This window comes from Peromyscus leucopus, chromosome 6, assembly GCF_004664715.2.
Source record: "Peromyscus leucopus breed LL Stock chromosome 6, UCI_PerLeu_2.1, whole genome shotgun sequence".
Classification (NCBI taxonomy): domain Eukaryota; kingdom Metazoa; phylum Chordata; class Mammalia; order Rodentia; family Cricetidae; genus Peromyscus; species Peromyscus leucopus.
This window is the reverse complement of record NC_051068.1, coordinates 100,337,606-100,359,711: the sequence shown is the minus strand read 5'-3', so window position 1 is coordinate 100,359,711 and position 22,106 is coordinate 100,337,606. Positions and strand designations below refer to the sequence as shown.

General features: G+C 44.1%; 1 protein-coding gene across 1 annotated transcript in view; it reads left to right on the top strand.

The window, feature by feature from the left end:
- The window catches only part of Alpk1 (alpha kinase 1), a 109,791-nt gene that overhangs the window by 63,929 nt on the left and 23,756 nt on the right, over positions 1–22,106 (top strand). The window contains 1 exon segment of the mRNA XM_028856571.2: positions 21,441–21,639. Within this exon segment, the coding sequence (XP_028712404.1) occupies positions 21,441–21,639 (199 nt within the window).

Genomic DNA, 22,106 nt, shown 5'->3' with positions numbered 1-22,106 from the left:
TGCTTCTGCCTCCTGAGTGCTGGGATTAAAGGTGTGCACCATCACCACCTGGCTTGTTTTTGTTGTTGTTGTCATTTTTAATTTTTTAAAATATACTCCTTGTAGCTGGAAGTTTTTCTGTGTCCCAGCTGGCTGGTAGTCAGGACAAATCTCTCCCACTCGCCCCCCAAGTAAACACACAGAGGCTTATATTAATAATAACTGCTTGGCCATTAGCTCAGGCTTATTACTGACTAGCTCTTACACTTAAATTAACCCATAATTCTTATTTATGTTTAGCCGTGTGGCTTGGTACCTTTTCTCAGTTCTGCCTTCACATCTTACTTCCTCTGTGTCAGGCTGGAGACTACTGACTCAGCCTTCCTCTTCCCAGAATTCTCCTTGACTGTTTACCCTGCCTATACTTCCTGCCTGGCTCCTGGCCAATCAGCATTTTATTTTTCAACCAATCAGAGCAACACATATTCACAGACTACAGAAAGACACCCCACAGCAACTCCTGTTCTCTCTACTGCCAGTAATAGGGCCTTCTGTCCTTCTGTTATTCAAACAGACTTGATTTTAAAAGAAATTCATAAAAGCAAATCACCAGCATTTCAAACTATGATTTCTGGGCCAATGAGATGGTTTAGTCTATAAAGATGCTTGCTGTCCAAGCCTGTTAACCTGAGTTTTCAGTCCCACGCTCCCACAAGATACCCTCTCACTTCCACATATGTACAGTAATACGTGCTTGCCAAGGTGTCCTCTCTCTCTCTCTCTCTCTCTCTCTCTCTCTCTCTCTCTCTCTCTCTCTCTCTCTCCCCACATATGCACAGTGGCATGTACTTACCAAGACCCCTACACATACATACACACTAAGAAGAACATATTAAACTTAACATTTTTTAAACTTTAATTTCTTCTACTAAATATTCCGGTTCTTGCTTTGAAAAAAAAAAAAAGTCAGAGAAGAACTAAATGCTATTTAATAAGTGAAAATTAGCTGCCAAGGGAATGGGGCTGAGAAAGAGAAATAACAGACTGAAGGCCTATGTATTTTCAGAACTTAGAAAAAAGGTATGACGAAATCCACTGAGGATTTAAACCCTGCTCTAAAACTCTTCCAAAACGAGGGGGCTTTTAATAAAGTACTCTTAAGTTTCAATGGAAGGTAAATTAAAATGGTGTGGCTTGTCCTTAGTATTCTACCAGCGAAACCCTGGTTGCCACAGAATCAGGCATGCCAGTTATCCCTTTGATGAGGGCTAACCCTACAGTGTGAATTTCATGTCCTCATAATGAGGGCAGAAACTGAGCCAAGTCCTGGAGGGATTGATGCAGCTGAGACCTGTGGGCAGAACAACACAGCTTAAAGTGCTAGCAGAAAATGAGCAAGGTCTAGTGTGGGACAAAGAGGCGACCTTCGGAAAATACATCATCCTAGGGGTGTGTTCACCTACCCTTGTAGACGAGCCAAGCAATGTCGCCTCTCAAAGTTTATACGGTGACTAGATAAGGAGCTTACGCAATAATATCATCTCCACTTATCTAGCATGTAAACGTTAGGTTGAAGCAAATGAAAACATCTCCTTTGTACACCAAAGGATATCAACAACTGGATTTCATAGGCTCAAGCTGACAGATTCTTTACAGCATCTCTCCCTGATGGTAGCCCTGCAGAGTGGAGCATAGGCCCATTTTGCAGATGAGGTGAGGCAATTGGCTTCACGAGTTAGAGAGATGCTCTAAGTAAAATGTTAAGTGCCTTCAAGATGGAAGCTCACCCTATCTTTCCCCTGGTGCCGTGCGCCCTGGTCCCCACTCATCATGTCCTGTCCCCTGCCTGTTCATAAAGCAAGCTTGCCTCACACAGAGAGAGGACAACACATGTTCTTTATGTTAATGAGTTTATAGAAACTTGCATGACTACTTTTTTCAGGAAGTTTATTCAGCGCAACCGAGATTTCCATTTTCCCATTGAGGGATTCATGATGAATCAATGACCCGTTCTTATTTATTTCTCATCCTATTAGTAAAATCTTATTTCTCTCTCTCTCTCTGTCACCCCCCTACCGCACGTATTGTCTACTAGTGATGGAATTCTAGGATTGTGCTGCTGTGTCTGGCTTCCGGCAGTAAAACTTGTGAACAAGCAGCAGGCCCAAAACTCTCATAGGTGATACATTATAATATAAACATTTTGAGAGAAAATTGCCCAATGTCACACACAATGGCCTTAAACTTGTCATCCTTCTGCCTCCCAGATGTTGAATGAGTGATTGGTTTATTTATTTAATTACACGCATGCCCTGTTCATTTTGTCACATAGATTTCTATAGGCTAGAAAGTTAAAGCTGAGATGAGGATTAAACTGGTATTTAAAAACAGTTTTTATGGTTGCATTACTGGCCTGAGAATCTTTTTGTTCACATCATCACTGTGGTGGGATATGTTTAGTTGATTAGTTGACAAAAATCTTGATTGGCATTCTACTCGGAAAATGTAGCTAGTACAATTTGTTTTAATGTATATTTGATTTTAATTGCTGTCATTATAAAAAAAAACTATATGCAAAGATAGGTAGAACCAATCAGGAATGGTCAGTTCAATCTATCCCACAGTTATGGGAAATCAATCTCCAGCACCATAGAGATGAGAAGAACAGCTACAGAAAAGAGGTCACGGGAAGGCTCACGCATTCTCTTGTGTTATACACCTGCTGCTGTGTTTGTACATGTTTGGGGCAACAATGACAGAGCTAGTCTGGATAATTCACGACAGCCGAGGGGACTTAGGACCTTGACCACTGGAATCCGGCGATGCCTGTTGTTAGCGTGGAGGACCCCGTGGCTTCCACTTCCCTATAGAGCAGCAACAACAGAACCACTCCGCGGGTTGTTTAGAAGATTAAATGGGAGGTGGCGGCGGCGGCGGCGGCGGCGGCGGCGGTGGTGGTGGCGCACGCCCTTAATCCCATCACTTGAGAGGCAGAGGCAGGCGGATCTCTGTGAGTTTAAGACCAGCCTGGGCTACAGAGTGAGTTCCAGGACAGGGAGAATTGTTGCACAGAGAAACTCTGTCTCGAAAAACAAACAAAGATTAACTGAGTAGATAATGAGAAGTGCTTAGGATCATGAAATCAGCACTAGTTGACTGACAAGAGGGCGTGGCTTAGAGTCAAATGGAAATGTTTTCCATTTTTCATTTTTATGTGTCTGGGTGTTTGCCTGCATGTGTGTCTGGGCACCATGTGCATGTAATGCCTGCAAAGGACAGACGATGGTGTCAGAGTCCCTGAAACTACAGTTACATTTGGTTGTGAGTCACAGTGTAGGTGCCGGGAATCAAATCAGGGTCCTCGAGAAGAGCAGCCAGTGTCCTGAATTGCTGAGCCATCTCTCCTACCCTCTAGATGGGATTTTTATAGTCAAGAGGCAAGACATACAGAAGATAAAATCAGAGTAATCAATCCTCTAATGGAATCATGGTGTAAGGAGTGAAAATATGACTGTGATGTATTCTCAAAATTATGAATTAGCACATGCAGCCCATCTTCTAAAGATGGCGAGCAACTGAACATTCAGGATGGTGTCTGTAAACCTGATGGTGGGAGGCCATGGTCCTTCCAATACCAAGTGCTTATCACTGATGCACTAATCTATGGAGACCCTCGAGTGGCAAGATTCTCCTTGTCAGAGAGGTCCTTCTGCAGCAGCACACTGACAGCCACTGAGATAGCTGAGTCTGTTTGATCCAGTGCCCTGGACTGTCTGCTCGACTGCCTATGAGGAAAGCCTGACACTTCCTTGTCTTGACCCTGGTAGAGATACACGTGGAGTGGACTTAGTTCCCAAGAGACAGAAAAAGCCACCATCCCTTCCTCAGCCACACTGGATTTCTTATTATGTAGGATGCTACTTTCCTGTAAGCCTCTCAGAAGTTTCCTTTTTGGCTTACAGCCAATGTCAGGGCAGGATACTAAACTTGAAGCCAAAATATTAAATTATTGTTTGAAACTATGGCGTTAGTGCTTTTTATGTTTTTAACATACTAGTCAACAGGCAGAAATTTTATTTTCTAAATGCTCACAAATAAGGTAACACCAGTTATTATTGCATCTCCAGAGTCAATCAAATCAATAGGGGAGATGCTTAATACGTATTTTGGTGGGGAAAAAAATGATATTACCAATGTCTTCTGCCAAGCATTACTAGATAGATCCTTGGGTGTTGGTGCTGCTTTCCCATGGTAATGGAGCACACTGCAACAAATAGTTCTTCCTTGTGGTTGAGAATTCAGTGCATTTTGGAACTCCCTAAACAAATGATAAAAACCAGTACTTTTAGATTTAGCTTTTTTTTTTTTTTTTTTTTTTTTTCAGACAGAAACTATGACGGAACCCAGGCCAGGGCCCCATGCTTGCTGGGTAAAGAGCTCTAGCGCTGAGCTGTGACCTTGGTTGTTGCTGGATCCTAATGGCTCCCTCAGTGGAGGGGGTGAGAAGGCACAGCATCAACAGCATGGACACCGGGAGTCAGTTGAAGGCAAACAACAAACTCGTTTATTTAATAATAGGAAAGGCCTTATATACCCTCCTCTCAGCACCCAGTCTGTGTCACAATCTGGTGGCAATGCATGATCTTACCTCATGGGCTGGGCATGATCAGGAATTCTGACAGCTCCTGTTGCTAGGCTCTCAGGCAGACTCCAGGTTGACTCACAAGGAAGTGCATTATGTGCATGCCTTGGCAACTGGTCTGAGCCAATTTTCTCAACCCTGTGGGCCTGTCCTACTACACCTGGTGTTTCTTATTTATTTATTGTACATTTTGTTTTGTGCAGGGGTTTGTACACAGGGCTCACACATGCTAGACAGGCTCTCTCACATGGAGTTACATCCCTAGCCCTCAAAAGTCTGCTTTTAGAGGTATTTTGTAGCTAGAGTTTTTCTCTCTGGGACCCGCCAAGCCCCAGCAGTCTCTTAGCCCACTTATAAAATAAACATACAGATGCTTATATTATTTAAACTGCTTGGCCATTAGCTCAGGCCTACCATTGTCTAGCTCTTACTCTTACATTCAGCCCATTTTTATTAATCTATACTTTGCCACATGCCTTGTGGCTTACTGGTACCTTACATCTTCCTTGTCCTGGCAGCAGTGGCTGGCAGTGTCCCTCTGCCTCAGGCTTCCACTTTCCAGAAATCTTCTCTTTCCTTGTCCTGCCTATACTTCCTCCTGTCTGGCTACTGGCCAATCAGCATTTTATTTATTAACCAATCAGAGCAACACATTTGACATACAGAACATCCCACAGCAGCATCTACCTTGAAAAATCAAATATTTTATGTCTTACTTATTGTATGCTTTGATATTCATTAATTTTTCAATTTTACCCCATTCCCAAAATTTTTGATCCATCAGTATTTTTTACTTTTGTCTCATATAACAAAGAACCTGTGATCTAAAACCTGAGGTGTCTCTGGCTAACCGTGCATGCATATATATATAAAATCAACAAAATCAACTACAGAGCCCTCAACTGACTCACCCTCACACTTACAACTTTTCTTCAAGCATAAAGATACTGCCGTGAACAACTGAAGTGCCTGGTGTTTACAGTCAGTGAAAAATTAAAAGCTTCTGTGGGAAGACAGGCAAGAGACAGATAAACACTATAAAGGCATGTGTTATTACTAATGTGACATGATTGAATATTGGAGAGCAGTCAGGGCTGTGAAGATAAAAACAGCTGAGTCACAGGACAGTGAGTGTTGTGGATGTTTTTAAGAGGAACTTTAGCCAAGCCTTTCTAGAAAGAGTGCCTGGCACCGAGGCGTGAAGGGGGCGCCATGCTGACAGTCAAAGCAGACATGTAGATGGGGAGCAGCCAGTGCAAATGTCCAAAGATGTCCATTCAGCCTGCTCTGAAGGCAAAGCAGGAAGGCTGGAAAAGACAAAGAAGGATGCCTATCAGAGGAACCAGGCCAGTGAAACGGTTAGAGGCATTTCTTCATACCAACTTAGTTACATTGATAGATTTAAATTCTAATTTTTCACATGTATTTGTGTGTGTGTGTGTGCGCGCGCGTGCCCGCGCGCGTGATATAAAATTAAAAGAGAGCCCGTTTGAGGCAAAGAAAGGTGATCAGCAAGGAGAGAGAGTGTGGGATGGGAGAGGGTTGTGGCAGGTATGAGTATGTGCAAAGTACAATCTATAAAATATGTTTGAAATGTCATAGTGAAATCCATTGTTTTGTAGTCAAACTAAAAAAAAAAATTTTTTTTTTGACTGTGAGGTTTGTTCCTCAACAAATGAGCAAATGAAATGTTGTCTCTGAGCCAGTGAAGCATGGATGGGAGAGAAAACACAAGTTCTGTTTTAAGCACATGAACTTTTAGCGTGGACCAGCACCTGAACCAGGCTCTCCAGGACAACTTCCTACACAAATCTGGATTTCAGAGAAGAGACTTAGACAGTCTCTGAATGTGTGGTTCACCAACTGAGGTGTGTGAGGAGGCGATGATCCAAGTGGAGGTAGCTAGGAAGAGAAGCACCCAAGACACTGAGGCTCAGGAAACAGTAGATGGAACAAGGAAAAGTCCCAAATGAAGCAGAAAGGAAACCAGGAGAATGGCCCTCTCAGCGGTGGCAGGAAAAACAAAGGAGAAAAGGAGCGGGCTCAGCCAAGTGCCTCTGGGAGCGTGGATAAGATGAAGATCAGTAGATATCGTTGGACTGGGAGTTTATTGGCAACCTTAAGAGAGTGAGTTCAGCCTTTCATCCCAGCACTCAGGAGGCAGAGCCAGGCAGATCTCTGAGTTCGAGGCCAGCCTGGTCTACAGACAGGCACCTTAACTACACAGAGAAACCCTGTCTCGAAAAACAAAAACAAAACAAAAAGAGAGAGAGTGTTGAAGATGAGAGTTATGGAATAAAGAAAAGTTGGAAGTGAGGAAAGAAAGAGAAGATTGGGTGACTTTTGAATTAGGAACCATGGAAAGAACATGGAAAACAGGCCAGAAAGCACCCTCTCTATAGGCATAAGACACCTCCCTATCAAAAACGGCAAGTTTGTTTCAGTCCATTTCCTGTTGCTATAACTAACAACTACAGACTAGGCAATGTATAAAGAACAAAGGTTCTAGAGCTCCAAGCTCAAGACATTGCACGGCAAGAGCTTTTTTGATAGTGAAGACTTCGTGTAGAGCCCCAAGTTGACATAAAACAAGATCGTCAAAGACAGAGGGGTTTTGGGCAAGTGGGACCAATGTGCCAGATGAATTATCAGTGTGGTTATTGAAATGAAGCAAGATTTATACTGGGAGTCAAGACACCTAGAGTCCAGAGACGAACAAGCCTCTCCACGGTTACCAGAAGCCACAGGTGACACCAGGGCTCCCTGTTTTGACATTTGGTTTTCCCTTTATGAATAAGCAACTCCATCCACGGTAGACCTGAACAGGGGAGAGGAGCAAACCAATGGATTCTCTCTAAGTACAGGCATGCAGAAAGTCTCACAACTGGTTTTCATATCAATCTACATTTTCCATTGGTAGAATGGTCAGTCCGTAAATGTTGAGAGGGCCTGGGCATAAATCTTAAGATATGTCTGTTTTTCTTTCCTCCCCTGTGGAGTAGGTGGACCATTGTGGAGCGTGCCATGTTTGGTCTTCACTTGACCTATGGTGGTCCACTTTGGCCAACGTTCATCGCTTTTCACTGGTTTCTTTTGCTAATTCCTCACCTCGGAGCATGCCCCTCTCCCCCCCTTACACCTTCCCCTTCCCTTTCTCCATCCTCCACAATAATTTCCCTTCACACAGCTCCGGCCAATTGCAGCGCCAGATGGCACGGGAGGCTCCTCGCCCAGCCGCCTTGAGAACAGCTGCCATTGTCATCGCTGTGATCACATCCTGGCTTTGAACTCGTAGCTGGGACCCAAACTTGAGGCACAGCACCGGGAGGAGCTCGCTACTATGCAGCCTCGGACTTTTAAAAGACAGGACTCGTTAGCATTTTTTTTAATCTTCTGTCTATCGAAACCTCATTGTGGAGTTTAATTCCTTCGCCACCTGACCCAGCTTCCTAGCCAAGAAGTTCCCTTTGTGCCTTAAACTCAATTTGAATCCCGTATTTCCCAATCCCGCCAGCAGATGTGGGAACGAAACTCTCTGTTTGCGGGCTGTCGGCACGTGTATCTTTGTGTGTGCAAGTGTGGGCCTGTCCCCTTAGGAATCTAGTAAATTCTCTTTGTGGTCTCCAAGTACTTTATTTAAACATGATCACTCAGCAAGAAGAATACAGTTGCTGTCTGTTCTGTCTCCCCTGAAGTCAGTCTGTGAGGAAAGATAGAGGAGTGGAATTCTCATTTGTTTCTGAATATAAAAGTGCTAGGCTCCCAACAACATGGAAATTCTGTTGCTCCGACATATAATCATGTTGTCGAGTCCCCAGAGATGGCAGGTCAGTCATGAGTCTAAAAACCCAAACAACAACAACAAAAAATCCATATTTTTGTGAACCAATATGCATTTCAAAAGCACTATCCTATTGTAGGCTGTGGGTTGGGGTTTGTCTGAGTGTGTTGTCTTCTTTTTCTTTCCTTTTTGGGGGGTGGGGAGGGCAAGGGGCTCCCTTTCATGTTAATCTAATTGTGCACAGCCCAGGCACATTTTGCCACGCAGGGAGAAGATTCCTTAGTGTCCCTTCCCTACCACACACTCCGGCCTCTTTCTTTCTCCCCTTCTCATGTCAGAGAGTCCCCTCTTCCCCTCCCCCCACCCCGCCCTCTGGGGTGGGGAGATTCCCAGAAGGGTGATGTATTCTGCCTCGCTGCTGAGGAATGCACTGTCCCTCACTTGGCAGCAAATGAAAGTGGGTATTAATTTCTCCAAGAGCGGGCAGAAACAGAAAGCAGCGCTTCAAGAACCACACCACCCAAATCTGCACGTAGGACGCAGCACGCTGCCGCTTCAAAGGAGGGAGGCAGAGAAAAATGAAAGGGAAGAGGAATCCCCTGACTTGACTTCCCTGTACTTTTGCATCATAGGTTTTGGATGGAGATGCGAGAGGTTCGGGGGCCCCCCGAACGGAGCTAAATTATGCAGCTGCGGGGCCGCCAGGGCCTCCAGAATAGGATGCTTCGTTTAGATTTTGCACAATGCTATTGAAGTGCTTATTTTCCTCCTGAAGAGACACAAACAGATGCAAACTTCTGTAAACACTTTAGAAATGAATTCAGTGAGTTTGGCCTCTCAGCGGTGCTCAATGGCTGACAGAAAAATGTCTAATTAGTGCAAGTGGAAATAATAGGGCCACTTGGATTCCTTCCATCCTCCTCCAAGTCTCCTTCTCTAAGGAACTCAAAGGCCCTTTTGTCTGGCAGGTCACCCTCTCCCGGGCTTTTGTGCGCCAATCTATTAAGAGTAGAAGGGGAGAAAATAGATGAGGCAATGTTCCCTGCTCAAATATATGGCGTGTTCGTGCGGGATGCAGAATGCGCCTACAGGTGCTGGGGGAGGGGTTCCCCGTTAGCCATAGCCAAAGGCAACGCGCATGCGCAGGAGAGTGCTGGGAGGGTCTCTTTGCAGAGCTGGCTCCCCACTTTCTCCGTGAACACAGAAACCGTGCAGCTTCCTTTTTCTTTCCCCACTCTCGGAAAGCGTCGGTCCTCAGGGTTGGTGAAGGGACGGAAAAAAAAAAAAAGATGAAAAGACATGAGATTTTTTTACCATTTTCTTAGAGAAAACGGACAGATTCGACCGACATTTCTGTTGAGTATTGGAAATGCCACTGCAGCTTACTCCAGGGGAGCTGGGAACGCTGCCTTTTCCATATTTTGTCACACAAGAGAGTGGGGCCGAGTGACAGATGTTTGTTTTCTTTCTGTTTTCCTTCATAGTGTTTCACATCACTTATTAAGCAGCCACATTCTGCTGAACAACTTGAAGAATTTCCTTTGGTTCTGAAATAGCACTGTAAATAGCAACTATCCACATTTTGGAGATCAGATTGGAAAGGTTAAATGCTTGCCAGGGTAGCCCACCAGGAGCTAGGAAACAAGCGCAAGCAGAGACACCCCTCAGTTGGTGCAGGGCTCACCTTGCATGTGTCAGGCCCTAGGTTCCATCTCCAACACCACGGCAAACAAGCGTCCCGAGGAACTGTGGCTTCGTCCCAGGAATTATCTTTTTTAACCTTTGATTTAAATGATTTTTGTATCTTGCATTTGCATATCTAATTTTTACCTCACTTCCGGGAACATTATCAAATAAAGCTGTGCTCACTATCTGTCCTTCGGGGATCACTCTCTGTAGACTGTTGGTGTAGAATGGGCTTCTTCTGCACCTGGTAACTTCACTTCGTGCTAGTAATGTAAAAAATTTTTAATATCTATTTCACGTGGGTTGGTGTTTTGCCATGCATATATATGTCCGTGTGAAGGTGTCAGATTCTCTGGGACTGGAGTTACAGACAATTGTGAGCTGCCACGTGGCTGCTGGGAATTGAACCTCGGTTCTCTGGAAGAGCAGTCAGTGCTCTTAACCTCTGAGTGATCTCTCCCGCCCATGTAAATCTTATCTTATTGGATGGGAGATGTTTTGTGGATTTCTTAAGCTTTGTTCTATGTAACCGCTCTCTTGAAGCTAGCTTATAAACTCTCCAGACTCTGACAAAGATCCCTTCTTCTGAGGCTAACTTCGTCTCATCTCTAAAGCCAGACTTTCCAGAACATGTTGTCCTGTGCTCTGAGAAGGGCGAGACTTAACGAAAAGACAAGCTGTTTGAGACCTAAAGAGGACTTGGTTAGGATTCCCAGCACCCACGTAAAGAGCCAGGCACAGGGAGGAAGCAGGAGCCAGCAGGGGCCCTGGAATTTACTGAACAATGCATCTAACCAGTCACCGAGCTCCAGATTCAGGGGAAGATCCTGCCTCAAAAAATAAGATTGAGAACAAGGAGGAAGATAACTGGTCTAGGATGTTGATCTCTGCCCCCCCCCACACACACACACAGGCACACGAATACATGCACATCTGTACACACATGAACCTATACACGTGCAAATGTGTACAGACACATACATGTGCACACAAAGAGATGCCATACGTCTGTGTTGACGTCAGTGCCGCTCACAACAGCAGAGAAGGAATTAACCTAGATATGTGCTGATGCACAAATGCATAAGCAACATGTGGTATGTGCGTAGCGTGGCATATGACTCCCCCTTAATAGGGGAGGGAATTCTGTCATATCCTACCAAGATGAAATTTGAAGGAATCACACTAAACATAGTGTCACAAATGGGCCAATGCTGTATGATTCCACTAGATGTCTAAACCAATCAAATCTTAGAAACCGGAAACAGAATGGTGCTTTTCAGCAATGAGAGAGTTGTTAAATCTGTTCTTTCAAATTCTTGCGATTAAAAAAAATGTCTTTAGTGTAACTGAATTTTACACTTTAAAATTGTTATAGCAAATGTTGAGAGAGATCGAAATGAAACTGATTCCTATTTTCTCTGGTGCATTTGATTTATAACTTAAAAACCACCTACCACCTCCCTTTTTAATTTAAATTTTAAGACTACTACAGAGTTCTAGTGAAATAGTACGTGAGGGTTTTTCAGAAACTACATGTTGCCACAAAGATGAAATCCACCATTATTGATGAGGAAAAGATGTGAGGGCCACACCTAGAAAGCAGCTTGCCCCTGAACCTGGATTCCCAGGGGCTCTTGCAACTACCTGAAGCAGAAATGGACTCCAAGGAGAAGGGGACCGAACTAGAGGTACAGTGTGCCACGTGCACTCAAGTGCTACATTAGAGTATATCACTGAGTAGCCTCCAAGGTACAGAGAAATGGTCCAGCTGAGAGAAAGAACATGGCTCTGGGTGAAATATGAGGGGCCAGCAGTGTCTTCCAACCTGAAGACAGTAGCTGAAGTTGCCAACTCAAAGACAGTACTTACATGGTGCCCACAGGAAGGACTCTCACTCAGACACTGGCCTTTCCAGACAGATCTAGGCATACATAAAACAGTCAACTTGCTTTTCTCTCTTTGAATCTATGCTTTAGGATGTTGAGATGATGGCACTCGTTGTGAAATTTGTTCCTCAGAGTGATTGTTCACTTGAAAAATAAAAGCTCGCTAGCGTTTCGGTTGTAGCTTGCCATTTTTTTGGTTGGAAGGAAGAGAGACTCAATCAAGTAAACTCACAAAAGAGTGTACAACATAATCCTGAAGATGGCGATGGGATAACAAAGAGAAATGTAGCCTCAAGATGGCATGCAGGGAGGTGGGGAGCTGGAGAGCTGGATCATCCATTAAGAATGAGTGATGCCCGCTGTGGACTTAGAGAATGCCTGATCCACTGACATGGTATTCCATGCAGTATTGCTTCACCAGGGAACTCACTTCACAGGCAGAGAAATCCAGATCATGGAATCCACTGGTCTTACCATGTTCCCCGCCACCCTGAAGCAGCCGGCCTGGTGGATGGATGGCCTTTTGAAGACACAGTTTACAGCACCATTTAGGTGGCAGCAGCCTGGAGGGCTGGGGCCGGGGTTTCCAAAAGGTGGTATATGCTTTGAATCAGCGTCCAATGTATGGTACAGTTTCTCCCATAGCAAGGATCCACAGATCCAGGGATCAAGAGGTAGAAAAGGGAATAGTTCCACTCACTATCACCCCTAGTGACCCACTAGGAAAAAAACTGCTTCCTGTTCCCGTGACCTTAAGTTCTGCTGGCCTAGAGGTTTTGGTTCCAGGAGGGAGAGCACTCCTGCCAGGAACCACAACAAATATTCCATTGATCTGGAAGCCCAGCATCCCTCTGGTCACTTTGTCCTTCTGATGTCCTTAAACCAACAGGCTAAGAAAGGAATAATAGTGTTAGGCGGGGTGATTGATCCAGATGACCAAGGGGAAACTGGATTGCTTCTCCACAATGGAGGTAAGAAGGATTAGAGCTGGAGTGTAGGAGATCCTTTAGGGCAGCTCTTGGTGCTACCATGTCCTAGAATGAAGGTGTGGGTCACTCCTCCAGGAAAGAGCCAAGACTTGCTGACATGCTTGCCAAGGGTGGAGGAAATGCGAATGGATAGTAAAGGAAGGTAGTTATAAATAACAAGGCCATGTGACCAGCTTGAAAAAAAAAAAAAAAACACGAGGATTATAGCTGACATGAGTGTTTCTGCTGTGTTTTAAGAACACGTGTACAGATATTTGTATGTTAATAAAGTTGCCCTGGGGTCAGAGCTATTAGAGCCATAGCAAGAGCGTGGTGGTTAGAAGAGCTAGGTAGATTTCTGTGTGTTCAGGGATACAGCCAGTATTGGAGACATATGCCTTTAAGACCTGGAGGGCGGTACTTACAGGCAGTGACAAGGCAGTCATGTGGTTGGGTTTACAACCAATGAGAAGGCAGAACAGAAAGACTATTTAAACACAGACAAACAGGAAGTAGCTCTCTCTCGGGGAAGTTAGGAGCACTGCAGGAGGTAAGATTTTATCTCTGAGCTCTGATCTCTCGGCTTTCTCTTTTACATTGGCTCTGTGTTTCTTATTTTAATAAGACGATTGGTTACATCTACATTTGTGTTTCCTTTCAGTTTCCTTATCATATGTTGTAACATCAATTAAGAGAATACTAATAGGATGTCCCCCAAGGGACATTGCCACCTATTCTAAATTTATAATGCATTTTCGGTTGTATGAGGGATAGTGTTATCAAGTTAAGTGTAATTATGACCTACTAAATATATAATACATTATGATTGTATGTGCAATAATGTTTAGGCATTATTATTACCTGGCTGTTGTTTTCATTTGGAAATTAATCATGACATAAGGGGATATGATTGTGTGTCAAGTTAACAAGAAGTGGACTTGTAATGGCTATTCTTGGTTGTCAACTTGACTACATCTGGAATGATCTACAATCCAGAAATGGAGGGCACACCTGTGAGAGCTTTTCTGCTTGGCTTGAAGTGGATGAATCCACTTCTTGTCCAAACCTTTGAGGTAGAAATACACACCTCTGATCCATCCGGATTTTGAGGTGGGAAGACACACCTTTAATATGGGCCATACCTTCTGCTGGACGTCTATATAAGAATATGGAAGAAGGAAGCTTTTGCTATTTGCCTGCTTGCCCTCACCTTGCTAGCCCATCCATTCTTTTACTTGCACTGGAACCTACTTCTTTAGGATTCCAGCATATGCAGAAGACCAGCTGAGATATCCAACCTTGTGGGACTGAGCAAATACTGAATTCTTGGACTTTCTGTTCACAGCTAGCCATTGTTGGGTTAGCTGGACTGCAAGTTGAAGTCATTCATATATATATATATATATATATATATATATATATAGAGAGAGAGAGAGAGAGAGAGAGAGAGAGAGAGATTCATTCCATAAGCTCTCTGACTCTAGAGAACCCTGACTAACACCAAGCACTAAATCTTAGTAAGGTGTGATCTTTTACAGGTACAGCCATTCTGTTTGTCTTCCTTCTCAAAGTCTTGTGCCTTTGCCAACTTTTCAGAAGGAAACATGAGTGAAGTGGTGCAGATTCAGGCTGTCCCTACAGTACACCATGCCTTGACCAGTTCTTCACCAGTAACCACCTACATCAACATCTATTTTTCTTTTATAAAACAAAAAAGGAGGAACTGTGGCAATGCATTATGATAAAAAAAAATCTTATATTCTAAGACAACAGAACTTCTGCTGGGCCTTACAAGCTAGAGTTAATAATACATCTTGAGCTCACTTAAGACTGCTATCCTACTGTGTGCTCAGCCCGTTTGTTTAATCTACCTTTAAGAGAACAATGTAAAAGCCAACTTTACTTGCCTTGGATTTCCCATGTAATCAATTTGTTGTTGTTGTTGTTATGTCTTGTTGGGTTTTTTGTTTGTTTTTTAGTTTGCAGATGGATTTGTTGTTGTTTTTGAGATTGGGTCTCTATGTAACCCTGGCTGTCCTGGCACTCACTATGTAGACCAGACTGGCCTCCAACTCAAAGAGATCCTCTTGCCTCTGCCTCCCAAGTGCTGGGATTAAAGGCTTGCGCCACTGTAGTAGTATTTGCTCCACCCATGACCTTGAGCTATACAGCCCAAAGGAGGTGGTGCTTTCTGCCATTGTACATTACCTCTTATAAGGAGTTGGAGAAGGGTCACATGCCCAGCTCCCTGCTCCTGCTTGAGAGGTAGATTTGCTCCAGGTCAGATCAGAGGATGACTTCTGCTGTCTACTCCATTCTGTAATCATGAATGTATTTCCTCAATTTATATCTTAATAAATTCTGTTACCCATTTAATAGACTCACATGGATTGATAGTAATATACCACCAAGCCCAGCCCATATGATCAACTTTTATAGATTAAACTAATACATAGCTGTAAACAGAGGCAGAGCTTTTTGTCCTACCTGTTCCCAAATACCCAGTAGCCACTTCCCAAAGTACCACACAGAGGCTTATATTAATTATAAATGCTTGGCCATTAGCTCAGGCTTATTACTAACTAGCTCTTACAACTTAACCCATTTCTATTAATCTCGAGGCTCATAGCCTTTATCTCTATCCCATTTTGTATGTCTGACTTGTTCTCCATCTAGCTTGAGACTCTCTCAACCCCACCCTTCTTCATCCCCTCCTTAGTTTAGTTTTTCCACCTAACCTTATCCTGCCTGGCTGTTGGCCAAAACAGCTTTATTATTAACCAATTAGAGCAGCACATATTCACAGCATACAGAAGGATCATCCTAAAGCATTTCCCCCTTTCTGTCTAATCAGAAAGGAAAGTTTTTAACTTTAACATAGTTATAAATTGATTATATAGTTATAAAATTACATATAACAAAACAGTTATCAAGAAAGAATTATAGTTACAATATCCAGTCTATTTGTATTTGACAAAATTAGAGAAAACATTAAATTATCCATCTTATCTTGGTGAGTCTGAAGCTTTATATCTAATTTACCCTTTCATCATAACTAAGAAAAATTATAACTATGACTATCTAGTCTTCAGCTCCATCAAAGACCCCAGCAGTATGAAATATTACCTAATGACAGAGGTCAGGATGAGTGGACAGTCACCCAAACTTTCCCTGTAACATTAGGGCATTCATCTTCAGCCTGTAGGCCTAGAATATCTGGTGGACTTTTCTGTGAAGCAGGGTTTTTGATGGAATATCCTGCTTTGTCTTGGCAAAGCTTGGCAGTAACTTTCTTTTTTTAACTTGCTTGCCCAATTCGGACAGGATACTGTCAGCAGTCAAGGCAAGGGCAGTTTCTTACCGAGTGGCTAACTTTTGCCACAAAGAAAGTAAACTCCATATGGAGTATTCTGATGCCCATCACCTTCTCTGAAGTAAACTGGTCCTGCCAGGAGCAGACGTCTCATTGTCATGAAAAGCCTTAGGTTATTAAACATATTAAATGCCATATTCTATAGATCTTTGAAGTGTTTGAAGACCATCTATCTAAATATATCTGTGTATAACCTTGAAAACATACCTAACCTGACTATAAGTTTGACTATTGTAGATAACTATTAATTTATATTTCTTAATCATACATTTTTAATTCAACTGTATAAAAACAATACCTTAAACAAGAGTAGAAATGTACATACAGTAAAAAAATAACTTTAAATTTGTATCAATAAACTAAAATCCATACCACTGTAAAATATGTAAGATTAACAGTTGTTTTTTGATTAAAGTAGATTCAATAATCTTAAAAAAAAAAAAAAAGAAAGAATGAGCATTGCCTGGTGGTAGTGGTGGCACACGCCTTTGAATCCCAGCACTCACTCAAGAGGCAGAGGCAGGCAGATCCCTGTGAGTTTGAGGCCAGCCTGGTCTACAAAGTCAGTTCCAGGACAGCCAGGGCTGCAACACAGAGAAACCCTGTGAAAAAAATAAACAAAACAAGAGTGAGTGCTGCCCTTGCAGAGAACCTGGGTTTGGTTCCCAGCACCCCCATCAGGTGGCTCAAAACTGCTACCTGTAGCTCCAGCCCCAAACGATCTGGTGCCTCTTCTAGTTTCTGTGGGCATCTACATGCATGTGGTACACACACACACACACACACACACACACACACACACACACACACTAAAATAAACACTTTTTTCCATTCTGCAGCAACAGGCAGTTTCTCTCTACATGTCTCAGTTCAGATTGAAGGTTCATTTTCCTGTGGTTCGAGGCTGGTTGTCAGATGGCTACTCTTGGATTTACCCCAATCTGGTGGAGGCTAGTGATGTAGAAAGATATCAAGTAGCAAAATACATGGTTGCTTGGAAGACAAGGACATGAACTATGGTGACTTTTAAAAGAAAGGTAGTATTAATCCCATGGTCTTTGAGAATATCCAATAAATCATTATCTCTTCCTTTCTTGGATTCTGAGAAAAACCAGGAAATAACCCAAAAGTTTAGCCAACAAGATATTAAATATTGTATGTGTGTATGTGTATGTACAGTTTATGTTGAGACAAAGTCTCTTATTAAACCTAGAGCTAGCCATTCAGCCTGGCTGGTTAATCAGTGAGCTCCAGAATCTACCTGTCTCCCTCTGTTTCCCCCAACCCTCCTCACTCTCTGTGCTGGGGTTACAAGTGGACACAGCCACACCTGGCTTTTCTGTGGGGGTGTGGATCCAGTTTCAGATCCTCCAGCTCACACAGCAAGTGCTCTAGTAGCTAGGCCATCTCCCCGGTCCAAGAGACTAAATATGACCTTTGACCCTGACAAAGGCCAGGTGGGATGATAAGGCTTCATATTAGAGCAGAGGAGATCCGCCATATGGCCCGCACAATTACACAGATTTCCATAGTCACAGAAATTACCTGGCCAAGCAGAACATCCCCTATAGGAGCTTGCCACGTGAGACTTGGGATATAGAACATCCCCTGTATAGTCTTGCCAGGTGAGACTTGGGTGATAGAAGAGCAGAAAAGGATCTGCTTCCTTTAGACAGATTGTTCCAGAGAGAAAAGGAGAATGATCAAAGTGTTGAAACTCTGCAGAGCCATTGCTGTGAGGGTTTCAAAAGTAGAGAGCATTTTCTCTCAACAAGAACACATCTTTCCTTACATTTGACAAGAGAAAAATTCTGACATGTTCTAAGTGTAGAGATTCATTTTTATTATTTCTCTCTCTCTCTCTCTCTCTCTCTCTCTCTCTCTCTCTCTCTCTCTCTCTCTGTGTGTGTGTGTGTGTGTGTGTGTGTGTGTGTGTGTGTGTGTGTGTAGGCATTGGATCTCCTGCAACTGGAGCTACAGGCTGTTGTGAACTGCCTAATGTGGGTACTGGGAATCTGAGTCCTCCACAAGAGCAGCACGTGCTCTTAACTGCTGAACCATCTCTCCCGTCCTGGTGTGTCCTAAATCTAATTAAAGGGACTGGAGGATGGATAGAAAGAAGAGCAGAGTGTGAGGGAACAAAAAGCTATTTTGTACTTTTTCCTTTTGGATGTTCTTTAACACCTAATTCCAATCATGTCACCACTGCTAGGTGACACCAGGCCTTACTCATGGTCCAGTCAACCTGGAAGCATGGGTTACTGAGCTTGCTCTCCCAGCGTGTGCTTCCACACCCTTTCTCTTCGTAGCCAGTGCGTAGGCCCTGTGTGACTAACACGTGCCTTGCTTCCCCAAGCTTTCACTGTAGAAAATTGTCTTAGCTCATGTCCTCTGACTCTACATTTTCTACCCAGACTTCCTGGTGAAAGGGGTGGCCACTTGGCTAGAAGAGCTAGTTCTTTTCCTTGCATCTATAACTGCTACCAAGATCCTCTAGGATGCCCCACTCTTTGAATTGGGTTGAACTCTTTCAGTGTGGTTGTTACACCATGCTTAGATCAGCAACTCCAGCAATACTAACTACATCTATGGTGCTAATGTGCATCGTTATCAAGTAATTGACATGTCAGACTCCTCTAGTTTTCTTAAGGTACAGTGAGCCTAAGAGGTAGGAACTTAGTTGACCTGCACCTGCCTCTCCTACACTCACCCCCAGTCAGCTCCTAGGCCCAGGTGGTGTAAACTTAACCTCTTTGGGCCTCCAGGTTTCCCTTCGGTAAATGGGGTTAATAATGGAACCTGCCTCGGGAGGGGGGTTGTTGCTGTGGCAACTGGGTGAGTTATTCACAGAATGCACTTAGTGCTGCTGTTTTATACATCAAGGGTTAAGACTTAGGATGGTGTTGTGAAGAGAGCAGGGCTAAGTGTGAAGCTCATTGAGGCCAGAAATCCCTTACAGTGCTTTCCAGGTTTCATCTAGGAGTGAAGGGGCCTGGAAAAGACTCTGGTGTTAAGTGGTAGGTTTGCTTCAGCGGGTTGTTTAACCACCAGATCACAGGGCTTCACTGTAACTCCCCAACAAGACAGATGACAGTGTTTTCCATAGAAATTCACTTTGCTTATTTTTACTTCTCTTCTCTTTCCTTATTTCTCTTTTTCTTTAAGAGAGTCTCTAAGTCAGGCGGTGGTGGCGCATACCTTTACTCCGAGCACTCAGGAGGCAGAGGCAGGCAGATCTCTGTGAGTTCGAGGCCAACCTGGTCTGATCTACAGAGCGAGTTCCAGGACAGGCTGCAAAGCTACACAGAGAAACTCTGTCTCAAAAACAACAACAACAGCAACAACAACAGAGAGAGAGAGAGAGAGAGAGAGAGAGAGAGAGAGAGAGAGAGAGAGAGCCTCTAGCCCAGGTTGACCTCTAGCTCACCACATAGCCCAGGATGACATTGAACATTGGCTACCATATCTGGTCTATGTGGTGCTAGGGATCGAACCCAGGGCTTCAAGTGTGCTAAGCAATCATTCTGCCCTGAGTCCTAGACTTTATTTGCACCTCTCACTCCTGATACATTTTCAGGTCATATTCATTTTCTTTTTTCCCCTTTGTTTGTAAACTTGTGATTTATATTAACAAGATAACAAAAATCAAATTTGAATTTTGAACTTATATACTGTTTCTTAGTTGAAATGTATGTAATAGGGGTGGATGTGGTGGTGTATATCAGTAACCAAAACACTTAGGAAGCTGAAGCAGGAGAGAAGAGCAGGAATTCAAGACAGCTTATGTCAAATACAAATGCATAGTCTGCCCAGATGTTCTTCCTCTTGGACCAGCTCCTGCCACAGACCATCGGTGTAGGGTCACTCCGCCTTCATTTCAAAAGCTGCTTCCTGCCCTAAAGGGCAGTTGAAATGAATGCCAGGCCAGTGCGCTCAGCCCTAAATGGGACAGCTACCACCAAGGCTCAGGGATCATTTCAGAAGAGGGAGGCAGAAAGAGTGTAAGAGCCAGAGGCAGTGGACATCTGCAATGATGCAGTGTTTGCTGGACAGTGTTGTTGCATATACGAGCTCACAGCCACTCTACCTATATATACAAGACATGCACATCATCAGGCTAGCCATAAACCCAGGCTAGCCATAAGCCCAGCGTGGAGCAGAAGTGAATCAGGAAGTTACGTCACTAGCTGAGGAGCTATGGACAATGGATGGCTGTTGGGGGAGAGGGATTAAGTTTTCTTCAGGGATATAGCCGCTGACCATGCTCCATTGGGTTGTCCTACACCCATGCACACTGAGTGGACTCAATGGCTTAAAAAGAACACGTGAAGGAAGAGTAAAGGCCAGGAGAAACTGAGGAGGGTAAGGGGAGTGGATCTGATCAAACCACATTTTATGCGTATATGAAATTCTCAGTCTCCTCTGTGTGTGAATGTGTGTGTGTGTGGTGTGTGTGTGTGTGTGTGTGTGTGTGTGTGTGTGTGTGTGTGTGAGAGAGAGAGAGAGAGAGAGAGAGAGAGAGAGAGAGAGAGAGAGAGATTGAAAAGCCCTCCCTGATACAATCATGCCTAAACCTAGAAGGCCAAAAACTAGTGTGTCTAGCGTGATCTCATTGATGACAGACAGAAAGAGAGGGCAAGAGGCCAGGCAAGACCAAGAATCAATTACTGTCTATATACAAATAAAAGGGGGACACACCTGTTCAGAAGGAGTTTGACCTAAATTGTTACCAGGGAGACTAGGCACCAGAGCAGACAGAGGGGAGAGTGGAAATAAATCTACTAAGGAGTGGGGAAATGACATACTTTAAGTCTATGCCCGCTTTTGTATTGTCTTAATTTCACAAGAAGCACGCACTTGCCACCGTTACGGTTTTAGACACTGAAGGCGGGAAATGCCATCAAAACATACTATTTAATCAACAGAACTGAACTTTTCCTTAATTATTTTTTCCTTCTTACGATTTCATCACTTAACTAAAGTATGCTTCTCCCACTAGCTACAAGCTTGGTGGTTGTTTTGATTTAAAAGTACCTAGATGACTAGGCTGGGCTGAGGGCGGACGTCTTTGGGGGCCTGCGGTGTTGTGTGGTTCATTGTGTCTGTCCCGTGGCTGCTTCTGCAGGCGGCCTTGCGGGCCTCCATCCTCGCCCAGGACTGCGCCTCCGCCGCTGCTATTGTCTTCTTGATGGACCGGTTCCTGTACGGACTCGACGTCTCGGGAAAACTCCTGCAGGTCGCCAAAGGCCTGCACAAGTTGCAGCCCGCGACGCCCATCGCCCCGCAGGTGGTCATCCGCCAAGCCCGGATCTCCGTCAACTCAGGTGGGCTCCATCCCTTGGTGCCTGCTGGTCCCCCAGCCCGCTTGCTCCCCAGCTACTTGACCTCTACGGGCGCGCGCGGGCACCGGCGGGTGCCACCTCGGCCGCTCCAGCCCACGCCGCCCCTGCACCCGCCTCTCGGCAGGCACAAAGGCCTGGCGTAAAGGGTTTCAGAGCCAAAAGCAGTAGAGAAAATTGTGAAAGGGTGTGGAAAATACTAATTGGGGCCTTTGTCTGGTAACAAATCTGTCCCGCTGCTTTCAAACAGGGGCATCTGAATTGCTATACTTCTGACCAAGAGCCTTTAAAAAGCTGATTAGAAATCGACTCCTTTCTCTTAGCTCTCCTGTCTCCTTTCTGTAGGGCCACTTGACTAAGCCAACAATGGAGCTGACAGCCCACTGAAGCAATTTGAGGGGTTTTCATCATTGAGAACACCGGTACAGTACCTGATTAGGGCTGAAAGTATC